General features: G+C 40.6%; 1 protein-coding gene across 1 annotated transcript in view; it reads left to right on the top strand.

Annotated features, from left to right (window-relative positions):
* Positions 1 to 26234, top strand: part of LOC124777290 (WD repeat and FYVE domain-containing protein 3) — a 299899-nt gene that overhangs the window by 83075 nt on the left and 190590 nt on the right. The window contains exons 16-18 of the mRNA XM_047252642.1: positions 5890 to 6081; positions 20333 to 20514; positions 24137 to 24471. Coding sequence (XP_047108598.1) covers positions 5890 to 6081; positions 20333 to 20514; positions 24137 to 24471 — 709 coding nt within the window. The remainder of the gene's footprint in view (positions 1 to 5889; positions 6082 to 20332; positions 20515 to 24136; positions 24472 to 26234) is intronic.

Here is a 26234-nt window from a genome sequence, read left to right as displayed (position 1 = left end):
CCTTTACCAAAGATGATGAAGTAAATATTCCTGAATTCCAATCACGAACACCTGCTAAGTTGAGAAACATAGAAGTAGATATCCCTGGTGTAACAAAGCAGCTTAAATCACCTAATAAAGCCAAGACCTCCAGTCCATATTGTATACCAGTCAGGTACCTCTCAGAGTATGCTGATACAATAGCTCCATATTTAGCAGTTATATGTAACTGCTAGCTCACAGGAAGATCCGTACCTAAAGACTGAAAAATTGCTCAAGTCACACCAATACCCAAAAAGGGATGCAGGAGTAATCTGCTGAATTACAGGCCCATATCACTAATGTAGATTTGCAGTAGGTTTTTGGAACATTATGAAGTACCTCCAAGAAAACGATTTATTGAGACATAGTCAGCACAGATTCAGAAAATATCGTTCTTGCGAAACACAACTAGCTCTTTATACTTATGAAGTAATGAGTGCTATCGACAGGGGCTGTCAAATTGATTCCATATTTTTAGATTTCTAGAAGGCTTTCAACACCATTCCTCACAAGCGCCTTCTAACCATTTTGTTCCTGTTCTACATTAAGGAAATAGGAGACAATCTGAGTAGCAGTCTTAGATTGTTCGCATATGATGCTGTCATTTACCATCTTGTAAAGTCATCAGATGACCAAAACGAATTGCAAAATGATTTAGATAAGATATCTGTATGGTGGGAAAAGTGGCAACTAGCCCTGAATAAAGGAAAATGTGAAGTTATTCACATGAATACTAAAAGCAATCCATCAAATTTCGACTGCACGATAATTCACACAAATCTGAAGGCTGCAAATTCAACTAAATACTTAGGGATTACAATTACAGATAACCTAAATTGGAACAATCACATAGGTAATGTTGTGGGTAGAGCAAACCAAAGACTGCGGTTCATTGGCAGAACACTTAGAAGGTGCAACAGGTCTACTAAAAAGACTGCTTACACTGTGCTTGTCTGCCTTATTCTGGAGTATTGCTGTGCGGTGTGGGATCCGCATCAGGTTAGACTGACGCATGACATCGGAAGAGTACAAAGAAGGGCAGCTCGTTTTGTGTTATCACAAAATACAGGAGATAGTGCCACAAACATGATATGTGAATTGGAGTGGCAATCATTAAAACAAAGGTGTTTTTCATTGTGATGGGATCTTCTCATGAAATTTCAATCACCAGTTTTCTCCTCTGCCAGGCATTTTATTGTGAATAGCAGAATAATCACGTAGATGTAGATGGATACATCGCTAAGCTTCTGGATGATGTCCTTATTCATTCAGGCTAACTAGGATTCAAAGTTGGTTTTCCCTGTTTGTCAAAGTTATTAGTTAATATAACATGAAGACTTATTATTTGATCACCTGTGTTTTGAAAGAAAATTGGCATAAAAATTTCAGCTTATGCAGTACACAGTAAATCAATCTCATTTGACTCACATATGTTGAACACTTTCCATGCTGTCTTCTGTGAATTATTATTTATTGTCTGAATATTTGGGAACATTTAACAGTTGAACACATGTGCAAGATAAGGCCTAAAACTTCTTTTTGTAAAACTGAGGAAATGTTGGTTGTTTTTTGTACTGATTTGTAACTGATATCTGTGGGACAAATGTTGTATGAAAGTTCTGATAGAATGTAAGTACTTCCAGATTTAAGGAGATCACTCACTACATAATGCTGGCTGGATGAACAGTGCTAGTGGTGCATTTCAACAGGTGGAATAGGTTGTAGTGGGGTTTGTGTTGAATGGGATGGGTAGAGGAGAGAGAGGTGGGAGGCAGGGAGAGGGATTGGGGATGGGTGGCTGAAGGCTTGAAGGGAGTCAGCTGGTTTGCATGAGTTTGATGTGTCAGATACGTGGGCTAGGCATGTGACACAGAGTTGTTGGAGCCAAAGGTGACCAGTACACACTGAAGGTGATGTGGGGACATGAACTGGGAAGGCGTGGCAGGATGGGGAAACTGTTGGATGGAGAGTGTGGGGACAGTCGGTTATCAGAGATTGAGGCCACGGCGACGATGGAAGTGAAAGATGTGTTAAAAGGATAACTCCCATCTGTGTAGTACAGAGAAGCTAGTGGTGGAGGGGAGGATTCAGATGGTCTGGGTTGTGAAGCAGCAATTGCATTTTAGCATGTCCTACTCAGATGCCTGTTGTACCACCAAATGGTCAAATTTGTTCCAGTTTGTCGGTGGCAATTCATATTGGTGGACAGCTGGTTGGTTGTCATACCAACATAAAAAGCTGTGCACTGTTTGCAGCAGGGTTGGTGTATAACACAGTTGCTTTCATAGGAGGCCTGACCTCTGATGTGATAGGATAAACCTTTGACAGGACTGGACTAGGAAGTATTGGGTGGGTGGATTGGTTAGGTCTTGCACCTTGGTCCACCCCAGGGGATACGATCCCTGTGGCAAGGGGTTGGCATTGGTATAGGGATGGACTAGGATGTTGTGTAGGTTAGGTGAGCGATGGAATACCGTTTTAGGAAGGGATAAGAAGGATCTTGGTTGGGATGTTCCTCATTTTTGGACAGAATGATACATCATCAAAGCCCTGACAGAGGATGTGGTTCAGTGGTTCCAGTCCAGGGTGATATTGGGTGAGACACCCTGATACACCCGCAGGACAGGACAAGTAGTAGGAATTGTGGAAGGGGGCCAGAATGAGCGTCGACCGACGATCCACGAAGACCGTCCCCTGCTAAAGTGATACGTGGTGGCAGCGGTCTGGCGAACTATTGACATCCAGGCCTCACTGCTGCTCCAACCCGACTGAACTAATGCCACCTTCCAACTCCATGACTGGAAGGTCCGAACTGCCCTCCTGGCATGTTTCAACTGACTCCATGACAAACGACAACCGGGAAGTAATAGCAGGGCAGCAAAGATAACACATGAGGGCTATATCGATAGGTGCTGCTGCTCCCGGGAAGACGAAGCAAAGCAGCAACTCAGTGATAACAGAAATTAAAACTTAACATAATGAGATGGCAACATGAAAAAAAACAGGATGTAAAAGAAGAGATGGCACAAGCCTGAGCCACGCACGGCTCATTGGGTGTCAAGGGGGATCCATCTATGCAACTGATTCTTGCAGGTGGTGGGAGGACTGGTGGTGTCTGAGGATATGTCACAGGAAATCTGTTTGTGAACTAGGCCTTGGGAGGGGGGATTGCCTCTTTGAGAAGACCTCTGTGAGACCTTCAGCATATTGGGCAAAATAGTTCTTGTCACTGCAGATATGTCATCCACAGTTGGCTAGGAGGTTGGGTATGTATTTTTGGTGTGGAAGGAATGGCAGATGTCAAAAGGAAGGCACTGTTCATGGCTAGTGGGTTTAATGTGGACAGAGGGGTAGATGGAGCCATCAGAGAGATGGAGGTCAACATCCAGGAAGGTGGCGCATTAGATTGAGGGGAGCCAGGTAAAGTGGGCGAATGAGAAGGTGTTGAGGTTGTGAAGGAATGAGGATAGGGCATTTTGGCCCCGAGTCCAGCCCATGAAGATATCATCAGTGAACCTGGATCAGACTAGGGGTTGGGATTTTTGGGAAGCTAGGAATGTCCCATAAACATATTGGCATAGTAGGGTACCATGCGGGTGCGCATGGCCGTGCTGAAGATTTGTTTGTATACCTTCCCTCCAAAGGAAAAATAGTTGTGAGTCAGGATGTAATTGGTAAGTTGTATGGGGAATGAGGTGGTGGGTTTCGAGTGTAAAGGAGAGTTGGTGAAGGAACTGGACAGTGTCTTTGATATGAGAGGTAGGTTTCATGCAGTTGGTTGGCTTTGTTGATCAAACAAGAGTGGAAATTCTTTCATATTTCATTCTGTCACTGGGGGCACAAAAACTAGGTGTGTGTGTGTGTGTGTGTGTGTGTGTGTGTGTGTGTGTGTGTGTGTGTACATACTACTTTAGCTCATAAAGGATTGCTCCCATAGCTAACAAGTTTTCTTTCATTTTTGTTGTCCCTCAAAGACGCAATATGTCTGCTTTTCGGTGACTAGTTTCCTTTAATGCAAAAATATTTATCTGTGCATCACATTTCGTATTGCGACAAACTGTGTAAAGGTTTATTTTATAAGATTAGAAGAACTACAGCTGAGGAACCCTTTTTAGACATATATAAAAATAAAACATTTAGTGCAACCTCATATGAAAGTAGCAAATATTTTGTGTTGACTGCATTGCGGTATGGAGTTCACAGCTTGCCATCAGCAGCAAGGAAATTTTAGTCATTTCCTTTCTGGAATTGCATTTGAAATCGTTATTTGATACAAATTGAAAGATTTTATTTGATGTTATTTTTGTGTCATATATGGAGTTTTGCAGCAATTTGTCTGTTGGTACATAGTGGTTAGTGTACAGTAAAACAAATTGATTTGATGTTTTCTTTTTATGTTATTCCAGTTGTTGAGGTTGTGTAATAATAATAATAATAATAATAATAATAATAATAATATCATCATCATCATCATTGTCATCATCATCATCATCTTCTTCTTCTTCTTCTTCTTCTTCTTCTTCTTCATCTTTCAATGTGCACTAAAGATATACAAATAGAGACATACAATATTTGCTTTATTGTGTTACATGTTTGTACAGTATATTTTTCTATTGAATATATATTGTAAAATGGCTCTTAATCATCACAGTTCAACATTAGCATAATTGTCAACGTAATTTATGTATCATTTCTGGTAATCCTTGAAAACAAAAAAAAATTTACAGATAATTTTTTAGATTATAGTTGGAGCACATATTTCAGTTTTGTCTATGGTCATTTATCTAATTTAATTCTCTTATGTAGCACACTATTTTGGGCTTGCATTTTATTTCTTCTACTGAGATGTAAGTGCTAGCTGCATCTGGTTCCAAGTTCACGTGGAGACGTCTTTCTTGTGTGAATCACTGTTTGCTAACTGTATTCACATCGAACACTCAAGGTTCTCGTAGAGTGTAACACCTCAGTATAGTGAGTCCTCTTGCTGCTTTTTGTTGTAATACATACAGCACTTTTTGTAGCTTAAAGATTGTTTGTATATTCTACTCATTTGTTCCCCAGTAGATTATGCTGTACCTAATCACAGGTTAGACATATGCAAAATACATTGTTCTATTGGATGAGCTATTACCCACTGAATTTATTGTTCAAAGTGCATTGCATGCTTAAATTCTTCTCTTCCTGATTACAGTAACATGCTGAGTCCACTTTAACTGAGAGGGGCATGCATTGCTAGCAGTTTTGCACTTTTTACCCATTCTATTGGCTCATCTTTCACTTCTAGAGAATTAGTTTTGGGTTTTCTATTTATGTTGAAACGAATGCTGTTCATGGGTGTCTTTTTTTACACTTAGGGTTAATTCATTGTTTTCTATCCACCTGCATACATGTGTGTGTTTCTTCAGCTTTCTCATTTAGTACTCTTAGTGACTCTTCGTTGTTTAGAATGTTACTGTCATCAGCAAACAATACTGTTTTTCCACGTTTGACACTGGGGAAACTGGGTTGGACAGGTATTTTAGCATGTAATTAGATTCTGGTTGAGAGATCTCCATCCATTGCACTCTAATTTTTCAGGTACAAATGAAATCGCTTATTTACCAATAACTTCATTTATAGTGCACCATGTTTCAAAAGCAGTATTTTATGGCCTATTGTATGCTTTGTGTTCCATCCTGTATGTTATCCAATTATACTTAATTTAAGTAGAAAGCAATCCATTTATAGCCAGTTATTTAACAGTAAATTAACCATATGTGGATGCTTATATATGCTTAATATGAGAAAAGTATTGTGTATAGTCACAAGTTGCAAACATGTTTAGATCCCAGTCGATTGTTGTGGATCTAATATGAATGGTGTTTGCAGTCGAATCGTCCTCCAGAGTCACCAGTATCAGCTCGCCGTGCAGTGGTGAATTCTCTAAACTTGAATCCACCTGCCCCGGACCCAATTATTGTCCACCCAGGTGTGGTTGTAGCCATGCTTCATCTCCTGCCTTCAGTACACCATCAAGACTGTGCCCAGCTATCACTCACATTGCAGATGTATGCTTCAGAGGTAAGCATCTATGATGTTGTTCTTTGATTAAAATAACTTTGTGCGTGACAGTGCAATGAATTTAGGGGCTAGCATCACTCAGTAACAGGTACTTCACAGCCTCCATGTGCTCTGTGTGTTGTGTGAAGAAGATTGAATAACATTTTCCCTGTGGTACAAATAAAGCTATATAGTGTAATTGTATAGATATAGAAATCTACTCACCAAGTGGCGGCAGGAGAACACACAGACAAAAAAGTTTAACTTATGCAAGCTCTCAGAGACAGTGGCTTTACCTTGGCGAACTTCATCCTGACTCACAACTTCTTCACTTTCGAAGGCCAGACATACCAACAATTAAAGGGAACAGCCATGGGTACCAGGATGGCCCCCACATACGCCAACCTATTTACGGGTCTCTTAGAGGAAGCCTTCTTGGTTACCCAGGCCTGCCAAGCCAAAGTTTGGTACAGATTTATTGATGACATCTTCATGATCTGGACTCACAGTGAAGAAAAACTCCAGAATTTCCACTCCAACCTCAACTCCTTTGGTTCCATCAGATTCACCTGGTTCTACTCCAAATCCCATGCCACTTTTCTTGACGTTGACCTCCATCTGTCCAATGGCCAGCTTCACACATCCGTCCACATCACACCCACCAACAAGCAACAGTACCTCCATTATGACAGCTGCCACCCATTCCATATCAAACGGTCCCTTCCCTGCAGCTTAGGTCTTCGTGGCAAACGAATCTGCTCCAGTCCTGAATCCCTGAACCATTACACCAACAACCTGAAAACAGCTTTCGCATTCTGCAGCTACCCTCCCAACCTGGTACAGAAGCAAATAACCAGAGCCACTTCCTCATCCCCTCAAACCCAAAACCTCACACAGAAGAACCCCAAAAGTGCCCCACTTGTGACAGGATACTTTCCGGGACTGGATCAGACTCTGAATGTGGCTCTCCAGCAGGGATACGACTTCCTCAAATCCTGCCCTGAAATGAGATCCATCCTTCATGAAATGCTCCCCACTCCACCTAGAGTGTCTTTCTGCTGTCCACCTAACCTCTTGGTTCATCCCTATGAAATCCCCAAACCACCTTCCCTACCCTCTGGCTCCTACCCTTGTAACCACCCCCGGTGTAAAACCTGTCCCATGCACCCTCCCACCACCACCACCACCACCACCACCACCACCTACTCCAGTCCTGTAACCTGGAAGGTGTACACGATCAAAGGCAGAGCCACGTGTGAAAGCACGTACGTGATTTACCAACTGACCTGCCTACACTGTGAAGCTTTCTATGTGGGAATGACCAGCAACAAACTGTCCATTCACATGAATGGACACAGGCAGACAGTGTTTGTTGGTAATGAGGATCACCCTGTGGCTAAACATGCCTTGGTGCACGGCCAGCACATCTTGGCACAGTGTTATACCGTCCGGGTTATCTGGATACTTCCCACTAACACCAACCTATCAGAACTCCAGAGATGGGAACTTGCTCTTCAGTATATCCTCTCTTCTCGTTACCCACCAGGCCTCAGCCTCCGCTAATTTCAAGTTGCTGCCGCTCATACCTCACCTGTCATTCAACATCTTTGCCTCTGTACTTCCGCCTCGACTGACATCTCTGCCCAAACTCTTTGCCTTTACATATGTCTGCTTGTGTCTGTATATGTGCGGATGGATATGTGTGTGTGTGTGTGTGTGTGAGTGTGTATACATGTCCTTTTTTCTCCCTAAGGTAAGTCGTTCCACTTCCGGGATTGGAATGACTCCTTACCCTCTCCCTTAAAACCCACATCCTTTTGTCTTTCCCTCTCCTTCCCTCTTTCCTGATGAAGCAACCGTGGGTTGCGAAACCTCGAATTTTGTGTGTGTGTTTGTTTGTTTGTTTGTTTGTGTGTCTATCAACATACCAACACTTTCCTTTGGTAAGTTACATCATCTTTGTTTTTAGATATATTTTTCCCATGTGGAATGTTTCCCCCTATTATATAATTACATTATATTGTCAGTAATTGATTATTTTTGTTGTTATATAGTCCATCGGGCAAACAAAGCTATATGATGTTCTCATGTAGTTTATAGAAATAGAAACTGTTAAACATTGAAGAATAATTGTGACTGATTTCCACTGAATACATTTATTCGAACCATACATGATCTTATACAACAGACGTTACCCTCATGGCAGCCAAGCACTCCTTGCTCTCAGAACTACATTCTGCCCCATTGCCTGATGTCATATCCGCCAGCCACCATATGACGCATTCAGTATGTTGTTTCCAATATAAAATGTATCTTTAAACAGATCCTGATTTACTTTGTTGTATTTTAGTGGAGGCTGTGTCTTGTACTGTCAAATCTATGACCAAATGAGTGAAACCTCAGTGAAATTGATGGCATGTATCAGCGAAGTGTAGAAATATGTGTTGGTTTGTGGAAGGGATATAAAACAGAGGGCAAACTATGAGGACAATGAGAAATTTTTGTGACCTCATAATTAGAGTGTGCATTCTTTAGCTAAAAAATTCACTTATTTTTGAAGTAGTCTCTGTTTCCCTCAATCTTCATCTGCGGATCTCTAGTAAGCGCATGAACGTGTACTGTGGTGAATATGGCGTTGTGTCTGTCTAGGCTACAATAAAGAATTCACTATGATATTCATAGTAACTTGTCCACATCTCTACTTTCTTATTCATTAATAAACCTAGTCTGGCATTATCTTTATTTGATTTGGTATTTTATAACCACATACTCACCAGATGAAAAGTTCTGTTCATACTGTTAACTTCTCACTCCCACTATATCTAAGTTTAAACTACTGATCTTTTGTTTTAAATTCTTGAACTTACCTAATCAATTAACGACTCTAGAATTTCATGCTCGGACCAAGAAAAAGCTATATTAGTTGTACCTGATGACAACATACTACTGAGTAGTCCCTTTGTGGAATCTGAATGAAATACTATTTAACCTCTGGAAGTTTTTACCCAAGAGGATGCTGTCATCATACAGTACACCAGCATGTCACTGGTGAAATGTACCAACATAGTTTGCACTTTCTTTCAGCCATTTGCAATACCAACATAACAAGGCTATGATGGCAGATGTTCCAAGGCTAGATCACTTAATGTTTCTGACTGCTGCCCCTGAAATTATTTAGAAAGTTGCTTCCCATCTTCAGGAGCCAAACGCTAGTCTGGCCTCCACACAGATACCACTCCAATGTGATCGCTGTTGCAGTATGGCCATCTGCATTGTTAAGGATTGAGGCATGTAATCCTTGCCCCTCGTCCCTCTGTCCACCATGAGGTGGTGGCAAGGTCCACTATTAATGGGGGAACAAAGACTATATCAAAAAACATCTACAAGCATAAACCTGTGACATCTGTAAGACTACACCTTGCTTTTGTTTAACAGTTTCCAGTCCTGTTTTAAATATTCAGTGTTGAGTGTCTTGTGTGTGTAGGATTTTCACATTTTTTAATACAGATTATAACAAGAATTAAAGTAAAAAAGAAAAATTAAGAATATTTATAACAGAAAAGAAATATCTTCGTACTACTTGCCACAGTAGTAACAACTGGAATGAGGCTGCAGACACACAATTTTAAAAGAACTGATGAATCTCTAATTTTCAGAATTTTTCAAGATTGCTTAATTTGGATGAAGTTGATGAAGAAATTGAGGATGGTATATGCAGAGGTGGTGGAGGGGAGGAAAAAATTTGAAAGCCCTGACACTGGAAGGAGACAACTCAGTGGCTACTAACTAGTCCCTTGCCACATCTTAATTATTTCATACTTGACTCCACTGCCATAAATAATGGATAAGTCTGAAACACTCATTGAATACTGTCCTGTTCCCCATGGTTTCACCCACATATGTATTCAACACATATACTGAATACACCTATACCTCACTCTCTCTGTGTCTGCCTCTTCTTCCCTCTGCCTGTCCACCACATCCTCCCACCTCCATCTGTCTATTTCCTCCTCCTCGCTCTCTCTGTCTCTTCATCTCGTCCCCCCCCCTCTCGTTGTCCATTTTCTCCACCCCCTCTCTCTGACCATATCTTCCTCCCACTTCCCTCTGACCAATCATCCTTCCTCTCTCTCTTTACACCCCGTCTTCTCCTCTTCCTTTTCCACCTGCCCACTACATCTCTACACCTTCCACCTGCCTCATTTCCCCCTCCTCCCGTCTCTCTCTCTGTCCATTTCCTCCCCTCGTTGCCTGTCTATCCCCTCCTCTGTCCATCTTAATCTGTCCCCAGCCATGCTCATTGGCTCATGTAGCCCCTGCAATATCGTTCCATAAAGCAGGCCAATACTGCTCCTGCAACATTCCTTTCCTGCAGGGCAGGTTACATGTTGGCTTCCGGAAAACCTTTTCTTGCTCCTAACATGTAGGTTGCCCTAAAAAAAAAAAAAAAAAAACAGATTGATTTCACAGGCCGATATTGTTCCCACACAACATGCTTGTCATGCAAAACAGCCTATATACGAGGGCCTAGGAAGGACACATTTTTGGCTGTATCTCTGCTCCTGTTGGATCTAGGTGGTTATAAATCCCACAGCGCCGATATATGTGATGCATACTGTTTCTGTGCCAAATTTGGTTGAAATCGATCCAGAGGTTTGGGGGGAGATCATGAACATACATATACACTTACACTGTGCTTTTTATGTATAATACCTAGACACCTCATAGTGAACCACATATTGTTCCACCAATACTCTTTAAACAATGTGTGTGAATTACTTGATCAACTTGCTTTTATCTGCAAAGGATGTATGAGGTGTGATCAAAAAGTAATTTTTGTTTTTCATAAAGAATCTTTATTTATTCATCAGTAACAACTTTGTCTCCTTCAAAGTAGTCCCCCTCAGATATGATACACTTATGCCAGTGCTTTCCCCAATCTTGGAAGCATTTCTGAAACTCACTTTTCCATTATGGTGTTCAGCTCCTTCAGTGATTCTGTTTTTATCTCGTCAATGGTGCCAAAACAACGTCCTTTCATGGTTCTCTTCAGCCTTGGGAATAGAAAGAAGTCGCAGGGGACCGTGTCTGGTGAATACGGCGGCTGAGGCAACACAATGGCCTTGTTTTTTTCAAAAAAAATTATGAACAAGTATTGAGATGCAAGCAGGAGCATTGTCGTGATGCAGTTTCCACAAGTGGTTGTACCATAATTCCGGTTGTTTTCTTCAGATTGCTTCATGCAAACAGCGCATAACTTCCAGGTGATATTCCTTATTGACCATGTGACCATAAGGCAGGATCTTATGATGCACTGTCCCATTGTTGTCAAAGAAAACAATGAGAAGAACCTTCATATGTGATCGAACTTCATGAATTTTTTCGTTGCTTACTCTTCAGGCAGTTTCCATTAGTACGATTGGTCCTTGGTTTTGACATTCCATACACCCATGTTTTGTCACCTGTTTCCTTTAGAAGTTGTCAACTTCATTCAGCAATTCCTGAGCGATGTCTACTTGTCATTTTTGGTCGAAATTCAACAATTTTTTAATGAACTTTTCTGCTACATATTTCATGCCCAAAACATTCAGAAACATTGATTGGCATGATTGGCATGACACAACAGATATGCTGACATTGTAAGCAACTTCTCTGAAGTGGTGATTCAGGGATTTTCCAGAACCATTTTCTTTGCTTCTTCCACATTGTCGCCAGTAACTGATGTGCTAGGGCATCCAGGGCAATCATTGTCTTCAGCGTCTTGTCAAAGACCTTTAAAATGTTTATACCACTCATAAACTCTTGACTTATTCATAGTAGATTTGCCAAAAGCCACAGTCACCATATCGAATGGGGTGCTGCACTTTATTCTATTTTCCAAGCAAAATTTAATGCAAATTGTTTGGTACATCTTTTTCTGAAGTAAAAATTCACCAAGCACTTGAAAACACATGTAACCTTTCTGACTGGCAGCAAAAAAAAAAAAAAAAAAAAAAAAAAAAAAAAAAAAAAAAAAAAAAAAAAAAAAAAAAAAAAAATAAATTGAAACTGCTGAATATGCAAATATAAAAAAATTATTGGTTGTATAAATCTCGCAAAATGAATAAATTTCAATTACTTTTTCAAACACACCTCATATGTAGAGATATAACAACGAAAACAATCAATTATTGACAAAATTATTTAATTGGATAGATAAAAAATCTACTCACCAAGTGGTGGCAGAACACACATATATTAGAGAATTGGCAAGCTTTTGGAGCCAGTGGCTCCTCTTTCAGGCAGAATGGTTGAAGGCGAATGAAGAAAGGTGAAGGAAAAGGACTGGAGAGCTCAAGGAAAAGGAGTAGATCTCGGGAAAGTCACCCAGAATTGCAGGTCAGAGGAGACTTATCGTACAGGATGAGAAGGAAAGACTGTTGGGGACTACATCGGACGAGATTTGAAAACCTTAGAGCTTAAAGGTGGAAGACAGGGTAATATGCAGACAAGAGATTACTGCTTAAACATCATGCATGAGTTAATAGGAGTGAAAAGCTAAGTGCATTGTATGTTTTAGAGATGGGAGGGGGACAGTGAAAATTAACAGGTCAGAAAATTAAATATGTAGAAAACTAAAAGGGAGTGGGGTGAAGAATAGTTGCTTTAAAGAAATGCTGATACTGAAGAAATTATGTAAATTAAGGCTAAATGGGTGGTGAGAACCAACGACATCATGTAGTGTCAGTTTTCACCTGTGGAGTTCTGAGAAACTGGGGGAAGAATCCATATAGCATGTGTGGTGAAACAGGCACCAATGTCACAAATGTCAGGTTGTAGAGCATGCTATGCAATAGGATATTGCGAGTTGCCAGTATACACCCTCTGCCTATGACCATTCATCCAAATTGATAATTTTGTGGTAGTTATGCCGATGTAGAAGGCCGAACAGTGTTTACATAATAGCTGGTATATGACGTGTCGTTTTGCAGGTGGCTCTCCCTTTGATAGTACATGTTTTGTCAGTTAGAAGGGTGCATAGAGCAAGTCTTGCAGTGGAGATGGACACAAGGCGAGGGAGATGGGTGCAGAAGGAGCATAAGGTCTGACAAGAATATTGTGGGGATTGGGAGGGCAACGGAAAGCTATTTCAGACAGAATGGATCTCATTTCAGGGCACGATTTTAGGACGTATGGTCCTGTCAAAGTAGCTAATTAACACATTTCAGACCAAGATAATACTGAGTCACCAATGTTGTGCTCTGAAGCTGTTTTGTGGAGTGATCAGCAGTACCAGGATTAGATGTGATGGTCTGGGAAATCTGATTTTTAACTAGGCTGGAGGGGTAACCACGTCCACCGAAGGCTGAGGTGAGAGTGGTGGTGTATTGCTGTAAAGAGTCTGCATCTGAACAAATATGTTTGCCTTGAATACCAAGGCTGTAAGGGAGACAACATTTGACGTGGAAGGGAAGGTATCTGTCAAAATCTCAGTACTGTTGTTTGTTGGTAGATTTAATGTGGATGGAAGTGTGTTGCTAGCCTTTGGTGAGGATGAGATCAACATCAAGTAAAGTGCCATGGGATCAGAGTAGGACCATGTGAAATTTAAATGGGAGAAGGTATTCAGAGATTCCAGGAATTTTAGCAGGTCAGCCTCACCATGAGTCCATATGACAAAGATGTCATCAATGTATCTAAACCAAACCAGGGGCTAAAGACTTATGGATTCCAGGAAAGCCCCTTCCAAGTGGTCCATTAAAAGTTTGGCATAGGAAGGAGCCATCCTGGTTCCCATGGCTGTACCCCCTGATCTGTTTGTATGTTTGCCCCTCAAAGGTGAAGTAGTTGTTGGTATGTATGAAGTTGAGTAAGGTGAGTAGGAAGGAGTCATAGGTTTGGGATCAGCTGGATGCTGACTGAGGAAATGTTCAGCAGCAGACAGGCCATGTATGTGGGGGATGCTGGTATAGAGGGAAGTGGCATCAATCGTGATAAACAAGGTATGTGGTGGGATTGTGGTGGGCACGGATCTCAGACAATCTAGGAAATGATTGCTATCTTTGATGTAGGAGGAGAGTCTACTATGGATTGCAGGTGTTGAACAACTAAGGCAGATATACGTTTGGTAGATGCTTTGAAGCCAGCAGCTATAGGATGGCCATGATGATTGGGTTTGTGGATCTTAGAAAGAAGGTAAAAGGTGGGGTTGCATGGTTGTGGGAGGGGTGAGAAGTTCTATGGACGGAGGTGTTAGTGCTTGTGAGGGGCCTGAGGTTTTAAGGAGGGACTGTAGGTCAGTTTGAATTACAGTTATGGAATTTTGATGGCCGACACTATATGTAGAGGTGTCGGACCGCTCACGTAGACCTTCACTGACATACTCCTTTCGCTCAAGTGTTATAGCAGTAGATCCTTTGTCTGATGGGAGGATAGTGATGGAGTCATCCACTTTTAGGGAACATAGAGCCTGGAGCTCTTCAGAGGACGGGTTTGGTTAGGGTCATGTTGTAGGGATCTGAGGAAGGGTTGTGAAGCAATGCTGGATGTAAGGAATTCGTGGAAGGCTTGTAAGGGATGATTTTGAGGTAGTGGTGGTGGATCAAGTTGGGATCGTGGTCTGAACTGTTCAAGACAGGGTTCAATGTCAGGTGTGCTGTTGGAAAGGTTTTGGGATTGGGTTGCAAAGTGATATTTCAAATGGATTTTGCGTGTGAATGAAAGGTGGTCCTTCACAAAAGCAGCATGATCAAATGCATGTTTAGGACTGAAAGTGAGGCCCTTAGATATTACAGATAATTCAGAAGGGGAGAGTACTTCAGACGAGAGGTTAAGGACTCTGTACTATTGTGACTGATTCTTGGGACTATGGATTATTCTTGGTCTGGGAGGCAGTGGTGAAGGCTGTGGGATGTTAAGGAGGTTGACCAAGCTCGGTTTGTAGGAGAGGAGTGTTAGTTGATGGTGTGGCTGTTTAGGGAGCTGCAGAGGGACAGGAAGGGAAATACCATTTTTCAGGTAGTTTAGGAGAAGGTGGGATAGCTTTTTGAGGTGAAGTCTGGCATGTTGTTGCAGTTTGAAGTTGGCTTGGCAGATGATACCATTCAAGGAAACATGAGGAGCAGATAACTGCAGGATTTTGCAGATGGGGAAATAGGGACTTTCAGTGTTAGGTCTTATGGAGTAACTCCAAGGGACAAGCAAGTTTCAGAGAAAAGAATGTGGGACCTTAGTTTTGATAGTACAAAGGCATGTTTTCGAAAAGAATGGATGTAGTATGAGATAGGATTCATCATGGCTAGAGAGGACAGTTTGGAGAGTTATAAATAGTGGGCGTGGCAAAAAAAAAGAAGAGGGGCAAGGAAAAAGTTGGAAAAATTAGAAAACGTGCAATTCTTTGTGAAAACATGCCTTTGCACTATCAAAACTCTTCCGTCTCAGCATTTGAGTGAGCTCCCTGCCGCCGCTGGATAAGCAGCACCCAGCAGCAAGTCGCACTCTTAGCTCACTTATTTGTTTTATAGTTTAATTCTTAATTTCTTTGCATTTTTTGGGTACTTGCATAGTTTAATTCACAAATTCGGGCTTATTATAGTATTTGAGAGTTGCAGCATCGCATTTTAGTACCTGTATAGTGTAAATTCACGTAGTCGTCAGTCATCTGTTTGTTTTGAACAGCTTGTGAGATAAAAGAGAGGAAAAAAATTGTTAGGAATGGATAGGGACTATGCCTGTTGTGTACGGATTCAGGAGGAATTGGCCACCATCTGTAAACAGCTGGAAGCTGTGCTGGCCATGGTAGACAGGCTCCAGGCTGTTGCCCTGGGCTTCAGTGACATTGGGACACCTGAGGCGAGCGCTTTGGTGCCTCTGGAACCTGTAGTATCACGTGGGATCTCTGATGCCAATGCGCCCTCAGATTCGGACGTCCCCACCGGTCGACACTTGCCTGACGGTGATTGGCAAACCGTGGTGGGATCGCGAATCTCTGGGCAGAAGGCGAAAGTTGGTGCTGGCTGCAAGGCTGTACCCTTACACCTCCGTAACAGGTTTTAGGTACTGCCCACTGCGGAAAGTACTTCTGAGCCAGCAAGGGCGGCCTCACCTGTTGCGGCAGTGGCCGGTCTTCCTGAGAGGTCTGGACAAGTGCAGAGGGGGGGATTGCTTGTCGTTGGGAGCTCCAGTATTAGGCGGGTGATGGATCCCCTTAGGGATGAGCAGCTAAGGACGGGAAGAAAGCCAGTGTGCACTTCGTGTGCATACTGGGCGGAGTCATCCAAGATGGGGAAAGAGTCCTTCCGAATGCCATGAAGGGTACAGGGTGCAGGCAACTGCAGGTGGTGGCTCATATCGGCACTAATGATGCGTGTTTCTATGGATTGGAAAAGATTCTCTCTTGTTTCCGATGGCTGTCTGAGTTGGTGAAGACTACCAGTCTTGCTAATGAGATGAAGGCAGAGCTCACCATCTTGCGGCATTGTCGACAGGACCGATTGCGGACCTTTGGTACAGAGCTGAGTGGAGATTCTGAATCAGAGGCTCAGACAGTTCTGTGACCGTGTAGGCTGCAGATTCCTCGACTTGCGCCATAGGGTGGTGGGGTTTCAGGTTCCGCTAAATAGGTCAGGTGTCCACTACACACAGGAGGTGGCTACGCGGTTAGACAGTCTTGGTAAAGATCAAAAAGGGCTCCAGTCTCAAAGGATACAGGACAAAGAAACGACGGGAATCAATCAAGCAACAGTTGGTATTGTAGTCGTAAATTGTTGTAGCTGTGTTGGAAAAGTACCAGAGCTTCAAGTGCTGATAGAAAGGACTGAAACTGAAATCATTATAGGAACAGAAAGCTGGCTAAAGCCGGGGATAAATTCTGCCGAAATTTTTACAAAGGGGTGTGTTCATAGGTGATAGATTAAGTAAAGTAGGTGGTGGTGTGTTTGCGTCTGTTGGTAGTAATTTATCTTGTAGTGAAGTTGGAATAGATAGTTCCTATGAATTGCTATGGGTAGAGGTTATATTCAACAGCCCCACCCCCCACCCCCCTCTGACTCAAATGATGTAATAGCTGAGTGGTTCAAAGAAAACTTCAATCTCATTTCAAATAAGTACCCCACTCATACAGCTATAATTGTTGGAGAGTTAACCTACCTTCGATTTGTTGGCGAAAATACATGTTCAAAGCTGGCGGTAGACAGAAAACATCTCCCCAAGTTGTACTAAATGCCTTCTCTGAGAATTACTTTGAACAACTGATTCATGAACCCACATGAATTGTAAATGGTTGCGAAAACACACTTGACCTCATAGCCACAAATAATCCTGATCTAATAGAGACCGTTATGACTGATACAGGGATTAGTGAACACAAGGTGATTGTAGTGAGCCTCAAAACCATATCAGCCAAAACCACTATACATAAATGCAAAATATATCTATTTAAAACAGTAGATAAAAATTCGCTTGATGCCTTCCTAAGAGTGTGTCTTCATTCCTTCCAAGCTAATTATGTAAGTGTAGACCAGATAGGCTAAAATTCAAAGATACAGTGTCGACAGCAATAGATAGATTCATACCGCATAAGTTAATAAGAGACGGGACTGATCCACCACGGTACACAAAACCTGTCAGAACACTGTTGCAGAAGCAACGAAAAAAAGCATGCCAAATTCAGAAGAACGCAAAATTCCCAAGACTGGCTAAGTGTCATGGAAGCTCGAAATTTAGTGCGGATGTCAATGCGAGATGCTTTTAATAGTTTTCACAATAAAACATTGTCTCAAAATATGGTAGAAAACCCAAAGAGTTTCTGGTCATATGTAAAGTGCACCAGTGGCAAAAGAAGTCAATACCGTCACTGCTAGATAACGATGGAAATGTTACCGATGATGGTGCTACTAAACCGGAGTTACTGAATTCAGTTTTCTGTAATTCCTTCATGAAAGAAGATGAAGTAAATATTCCAGAATTCAAAACCAGAACAGCTGTTGGTGTGAATGACATAAAAGAAAATATCTTAGGTGTTGTGAAACAACTCAAATCAACCAGATGGTATAGCAATCAGGTCCCTTTCAGAGTAGGTATACACAATAGCACCTTTCTTAGCAATCATATACAACCACTCACTTGACGAAAGGTCTGTTCCTAAAGACTGGAAAGTAGCACAGGTCACGCCAATATTCAAGAGGGGAAATAGGAGTGAATCATTGAATTACAAACCCATGTTACTGACCTCAATTTGCAGTAGGATTCTGGAGCATATACTGTACTCGAACATTATGAATCACCTTGAAGAAAATGAGTTATTGATACATAACCAACACGGATTCAGAAAATATTGTTCTTGTGCAACACAGCTAGCTCTTTAGCTCTTTATTCCCATGAAGTAATGAGTGCTGTAGACAAGGGATCTCAGATCGATTCCATATTCTTAGATTTCCAGAAGGCTTTTGACACCATTCCACACAAGCAACTATTAATTAAATTGTGTGCAGATGGAGTATCGTCTCAGTTGTGTGACTGGATTCATGATTTCCTCTCAGAGAGGTCACAGTTTGTAGTGATAGACGGTAAATCATTGAGTAGAACAGAAGTGATATCTGGCGTTCTGCAAGGTAGTGTCATAGGCCCTCTGCTGTTCCTGATCTACATAAATGATCCAGGTGATAATCTGAGCAGCCCCGTTAGATTGTTTGCAGATTTCTCTGTAATTTACTGTGTAGTAAAAATCATCAGACGATCAATTCCAATTACAAAATGATCTAGAGAGAATTCCTGTATGGTGCGATAAGTGGCAGTTGGCATTAAACAAAGAAAAGTGCGAGGTCATCCACATGGGTACTAAAAGAAATCTGATAAATTTTGGATATATGATAAATCGCACAAATCTAAGGGCCGTCAATTCGACTAAATACCTGGGAATTACAATTACGAGCAACTGAAATTGGAAAGATCACGTAGATGATATTGTGGGGAAGGTGAAACAAATACTGTGCTTTGTTGGCAGAACACTTAGAAGATGTGACAAACCCACTAAAGAGAGAGCCTAGATTACACTTGTCCATCCTCTGCTGGAATATTGCTGCACAGTATGGGATCCTTGTCACGTAGGATTGACGGAGGATATTGAAAAAGTGCAAAGAAGGGCAGCTCGTTCTGTGTTATCGCGCAATAGGGGTGAGAGTGTAACTGATATGATATGCGAGTTGGGGTGGCAGTCACTGAAAAAAGACAGTTTTCTTTGCGGCGAGATCTATTTATGAAATTTCAGTCACCAAATTTCTCTTCCGAATGCGAAAATATTTTGTTGACACCCACCTACGTAGGGAGAAATGATCATCATAATAAAATAAGAGAAATCAGAGCTCGGACAGAAAGATTTAGGTATTCCTTTTTCCCATGCGCCATCCGAGAATGGAATGGTAGAGAAGTACTGTGAAAATGGTTCGATGAACCCTCTGCCCGGCACTTAAGTGTGAATTGCAGAGTAACCATGTAGATGTAGATGTTTGTTCACTGTAACTATTCTTTGCTTCACTCCGTTTTAGTTTTCTACATCTTTCATTGTCTTTCCCATCTATTTTTCACTGCGCCCCCCTCCCCTCCCACCTCTGTTACTTAGCTTTTACTTTTATTAACTCAAGCATGATGTTTAAACAGTAATCTCCTTTTCATTCACCCTTCTTTGTTCCCATTCAACCCTTCTGCCTGAAGAAGAAGCCACTAGCTCCAAAAGTTTGACAATTACAACTGTCTTTTATGTGTGTGTTCTGCTGCCTCATATGTAGAGAGGTTGATAGCTTTTCTTAAAAAGTGGTACAAGTTAAAATAATGTCTTTATACTTGTCTGGAGTAATGTAGCAATTTCAAACCCTCAGTTTTTGAGTGAATTCAGTAATTTCAGCCACCCAAAAAGTGACTATCAAAAATGACCTTGCAGTGCCCATTCCTTTTTGTGTGTGAAACTAAAGGATTGTTTTCACGTAATCAGAGAAACGAAGATTAAGGTTTAACATCATGTTAAGAGAGTTGCAGGATCAGATCTTGCCTCAGTTTTCAGATGAGTCCTTTAAGTACATAAACCTGGTCATGTAGGATTGTGGAACCCACAAAAATATGGCAAGAGTGGTATTGAGGCTTATCTGCATTTTACAGTATCCAGTAGATTATTAATTACTAATTCATATGCAATAAATAGCTTTTAATCACTTTGGCATAATTCATTATTAGTTAGTTTTGTGTGTTTGATCATTTGATGTAAGAATGGGAAAAGAAATATTTGTGTTATTTGTGCTAGGTACTGAAGAGTCTCGTTCGATCAGAGCGAAATCAGCAGATAATGTGTGAAGCTGGGCTACCTGGACAGTTGTTGGCATGCGGCCGTGCAGCACTTGAAGAAGATACGCATCCTCTTCACCCTCCACTTCAGTACATGTTGGAGCGATTAGCAGCCCAAACTCTAGAACCACGAGATCTCAGGTTAGAATCTGTTGTCTGTGTGTCATATTTCGTGAAATCAGTATTCTGTAATTGTACGCAGTGTCACATTAGTATTTTTTTGCCAGAAAACAGTATAAAGTAGTTACCATTGATCTCATTTCTCACTCTCTGGATTGAAGTTGAATCACTTAATAAAATAATGGTGGCCTGATCCTGTAAAAAACATTATAATATGTTGTTAGACTGATTGTGAAGGTTTGTGATGAATAGAGTTTCTTAGATGTGAAGATACACTTCATAGTCATATTGTATTTCATTGGAAGAGAAAACTTTTCTGGCCAATCGATGTAAATAACAAAGATCAGCTTAGCAGCATGAATAAATCAAGATGAAGTTAAAACAACCACAAGATACTTAAAAAATAAACTGTAGATTAGATGATGTACCACATGTTTAAGAAATGTGGAAAACAAATAAATTGTGAGACAACAGACGTATGGGGCAAAAAATTTATCAAGAATACAGACATTAAGAACTGGAATTAAAAGTGCAAAAGGTCTGAATTGCTGATGACACACACAAGATTCAGAGTCACATAATGCAAACTGGAAGTGGTGCATATCCGGTAGAACGTGACTCTAAGGAACAGCTCATAGTGATAGACTACATAATACTAAAGAAGTAAGTGCCTGACAGTCATGAGGTTATGCCGACACACTTTGTAATGATTGAACCAAAGAAATAGAATAGTAGTACATGTTAATGTCAGAAATTGAATTTAATGGTATGGAAATGTGAATAAAATGTAGTCTAGACCTTTGTCGGTGGTGGCTGTTAACCTGAGAATTGAGACAAAGCCAAAGTAATATGGGATGGTAAGTGACAAGGGACAGTGGGCTTGTGATCTTCCATGGTGAGCAGAACAATGAAACAGTAAAGAGCAGCAGATACTGAGTAGTAGATCAACAAAAATAATCAATTTTTGAAAATATAAGTAATTGGATAGATAAAAAAACTAATCACCAAGCAGCAGCCGTAGAACACACATACAAAACATATGCGAGTTTGCTAGCTTTTGGAGGTAGTGGGTTTTTCTTCTGACAGAAGGGCTGAAGAGGAAGGAAAATGGGTGAGTGAGAAGTTTGGTGACATTTAGGAAAAGGAGTAGAGCTCAGGAATGTCGCACAGAACTCCAGGTCAGGGGAGACTTACCAGATGGGATGAGGACAGAAGGAAAGGCTGGTTGCTAGGAATGTGCCTGGACAAGATTGGAAAACCTGGGAACGTAAAGGTGGAAGAGGGTAATATGCAAGACAAAGATTACTGCTAAAACATCATAAAGGAGTTAATAAGAACAAAACGCTAAGTGTTTTGGATGTGATAGAGGTAGGAAGGGGACAGTGAAAAAATAGTAGTCAGAAAATAAAGTAAATAAGGGAATAAAGAGAGGAATAGTTAATGTGAAGAAATGCTGGGACTGAAGACATTAATGTGAATTATGGCCAGGTGGGTGGTGAGAACCAATGACTTCATGTAGTGTCTGTTTCCATCTACAGAAACTGATGTCTGGGGGGAGAATCCAGATAGCACGTGTGGTGAAACAGGTGCTGAGGTCATGAATGTCATGTTGTAGAGCATGCTTTGCAACAGGATATCGTGTGCTGCCAGTATACATTCTCTGCCTGTCCCCATTCACCATAACTGTTAACTTGGTGGTAGTCATGCCAACATAAGAGGCCAAACAGTGTTTGCATAATTAACAAAATGTTCCAGGCTGTTATACCATGGTCGAATCAATTTCACATTAAAATGCTTCTCGCTCGCTATGAGCCAGGATGTGAACTGCACATTCAAAGAAGCTACAATCCGCATTGAAAATGTCCTCTGCAGATGGGGATGAAACATTGAGTTTTAATGTGAAATCCATTTGACCACAGCATAATAGCCCAGAACATTTTATTAACTGTGACATTTCTGGCTGTGAAAGTTTACATTTTTACAGCATTTGCATAAGAGCCAGTATAAAACGTACCCCATTAAACAAGAAGTTGTATAGCAGGTGTTATGCAGACACTGTTTGGCCTCTTACGTCAGCATGACTACCAAAAAGTTACCAGAATGAATGGGCATAGTCAGAGGCAACACACAATATCCTGTTGCAGAGTACACTCTAAAACATGACAGTTGTGACCTCAGTGCCTGTTTCACCACATGTGCCATCTGCAGTCTTGTCCCCAGACACCAGTTTCTCAGAACTTCGCAGGTGGAAACTGGCACTACATGATGTTGTTGGTTCTCGCCTCCCACCTGCCCTTAACTTACATTAATTTCTTCAGTCTCAGCATTTCTTTACAGTTACTATTCCTTACCTCACTCCCTTTTTGCTTTCTACATATTTAGTTTTCTGGTGTGTCTATTTTTCACTGTCCCCCTGCCACCTTTATCACATCCAATACACTTAGATTTTTGCTCTTATTAGCTCCTGCATGATGTTTTAGCAGTAGTCCTTGTCTTGCATGTTGCACTATCCTCTCCTTTAAGCTAAGAGGTTTTCCAGTCTCATCCAATGCAGTCCCCAACAATCAGTCTTTCCTTCTCATCCCGACTGTTAAGTCTCCCCTGACAAGGAATTCTGGGTGACTTTTCCAAATTCTACCCCTTTTCCTAAATGTCACCAGTCCTTTTCCCTCACCCCTTTTCCTTCCCCTTCAAACCTTCTGCCAGGAGGAGGAACCACTGGCTCAGAATGCTAGCAAACTAGTATATTTTGTATGTTTGTTCTCCTGTTGCTGCTTTGTGAGAAGATTTTTTATCTATCCAGTTGCTTACACTAAGCAGTAGGCTATTTTAAAATGTGTCACCATTACCTGAGCTGGTACAGCTGCTCAGTCTTTTTCTGAACAGTATGTAAATAACAAAAGGATACTGTCATAATTTGGAAAAATCTTGCATTCTCTTATTTTTGGTTTATTGGAGGTAGATTAAGAAACCAAACTAAGATATGTTCATGAAACAAGCTTCTGGAGAGTGGGATTGCTATCCTGAAGTACGAGTCACCAGAATGTGTCATAATGGCATATGAAATATAGTAGGACAAAGATGTCCAGATTGTTGACAATGTTAAGAGCCAACATTTGGTATTCTTATTTTATTAAATAAATAACAGTGCTAGATAATAGATACAACTGCTACTCTTATATATTTTTTATATCTGGCTGCTACATTTTTCAACAGTTAATAGCAAACAGTTGGTAATTTATCACTTTGGCTCTAGTTGGAAATTGAAACAGTTATTGTTTGCAAGAAGACAACAGTAATTGGACCATTAATCTTTTTCAGATAATACAACATATTGGCCACATGACTTAAATTAGAAAGTCTGATGTCCTTGAATCTTTTAGTCTTTCCAAGCAATCATGAATCATTATTTGTTCTTTGGATTTTGTGAACTACATCATTATAGCTAAGGCAGTGTTGCCAATTTTAGAATAATACTGTAAAAAAAAAAGGTAAAATTTCTGGCATACATTTAAGGCATACATTTAAAAGCTCATTTGCAAATATATAACTGTTATTTAAGAAACTTTTCATTTGAAATATATCTATAATGTTCTTGTGTAGATAATTTCCACTAGTAAGGGACTACTGATTACTTTTGCAGAGAATTTCTTCGACTTGGCGATCCACTGTGCTGCATTTCCATGGATGATGTTGACCGTATTTATCCATTGCGACCGCCTCATTGTAAGCCTGGTGGTCCTGTTCCATTAACACGTGTGAAAACTCTTGTGTCTATGACAACGCCACGTGATTTTCGTACTGTGCATGGGAGCTCCATACTGCCTCCATTTGTTGAATTTGATATGTCAGCTGAGGGTTTTGGATGTTTATATCTGCCAAGTGTAGCACCTCAGAGCCCATCAGGACCACCTGTCGTCACTGTGGGTGGTTTAGGAGTCCCAGCTGATACAAGTGTTGTTGGCGGCATTGGATCAGGTGAATCCTGTTTATAGATTTTTGTTGCACAATTAAGTGAATTTTGTGATCTTTTTTTCCCTTATCTGTGTAATTTGACTTTAAATGAATCTTTTGTGTGAACTATGCTTTCAGTCACAGAGAGATCCTGAAACTGAGATGAGATGTTGATAAAAGTAACATTACATTATACTACTTGTGTAATATTCTGTTTATACTTTCTATAGCAGGATTGCAAATTAACATGTTATTGTGTCTGCCTTCCAGATGAGTGTTTCAAAGATGTGGGGACAAGTACATTTGTCTTATTATATAAATAATTTCTTGTCAGATTTCCTAAGTAGTAATGCCTAAACATTTTATATCATTCATAACTACAGGCAAAAATTGTGCAATTAAAGTCAGAGAATGTTTGGTCACTATCACTTCTGAAAGTGTTGTGATTATTTGCAAACATTAGAAGAGTGAGAACTGTATATGAATGGAAACAGGTATTTATTGCAGAGGGAGAGGCAGAGCATGAAAGAGGGAGGCTGATTTGAAAGAGGTGGTAATTTTTATAGAAGGAAATGGAGTGACTTCAAAACAATTTATCTCATCACCAATAAATGCTATGAGGAAATATCCATTTGCTGGAATGTCAATATTAGAACAATTAAATGTCATGGAATGCGAGTAAGACAGATGTGCTTCAAATTTGAGTTTTTTCTTTGTAGGTAAGCAATTTTGAAGATAGGTGTGTGGTTATTTCTGCAGTACATTGTAACGTGCTGATAGATTAAAACTGTGTGCTGGACCAAGAGTTAACTTTGTCTTTCACAGACAGGTGCTCAGCCAGTTGAACTATCCAAATGTGACTCACACCCCACCTTTGCAGCTTTGCTTCCACCAATACTGCATTTGAGTCATGCTTGGATAGCTAAGTCAGCAGAGCACTTGACTGTGAAAGACAAAGATCCCTAGTTTCAAGTCCCAGTCTAGCACACAGTTTTAATCTACCAGGAAGTTTTAAATCAGCATACAATCCACTGCAGAGTGAAAATTCATTCTGGTGCATATTGATTGTAAAGTCTTGCAGAATGTCAGCCCTACAATTGACAGCCTCTTCCTGACATACTGTGTTTTTTATTGCTAGAAAACCCTACATTTTCATACTTTGAAATGTGTTTTGTCTTTTATGGTAGCACATATCCTAACTCACTTTAATAAACATTCTTCAGCTTAAATAGGTACTCTGAGTTACATTCATCTGGATCTCTGTTTGCCAGTAAGCTACATTCATGTTATGACTGATTCTTCTTTTCTTGGATCTTCTGGAACCGTATTCATCTGCAGCAGACCTATATATTGTTGACAGCAGCTCAATTCTGATAAATACTAGTTTTTCACTTCTCTCTTGTAAGCACAGGTTGTCCATAATTATACTTCCAGTTTTTACATGCTACAGAAAGAGAATTACTGCTCAGAATGATGTCAAATTTGATAAGCATATTATTGACACAGGTGGAAACATCATGCACAAAAAAAAATGTAAAGAAAATTTTACAAGTAGATGGTGGTGCAAGAGTCTTAACGTAGATGGTGCTGTAAGTGTCTTAACATGAATGGAGTCAGCTACAAATGGCAGATGAATTGCAATCAGTTTTTAGTCATTCTGGAACCAAAAACCACGTAAAAACCAAAATGACTTCGGTTTCTAATTGTCATGAGACTAGCGCAAGACATGTTCAATAACCTGTCTACCGTTTTCTGCCGCAAGTTGAAATCAAGAAACTGCACATTCC

This window comes from Schistocerca piceifrons, chromosome 1 (genome assembly GCF_021461385.2).
Source record: "Schistocerca piceifrons isolate TAMUIC-IGC-003096 chromosome 1, iqSchPice1.1, whole genome shotgun sequence".
In the NCBI taxonomy this organism is placed as follows: Eukaryota; Metazoa; Arthropoda; class Insecta; order Orthoptera; family Acrididae; genus Schistocerca; species Schistocerca piceifrons.
This window is presented reverse-complemented; position numbering and strand designations above follow the sequence as displayed.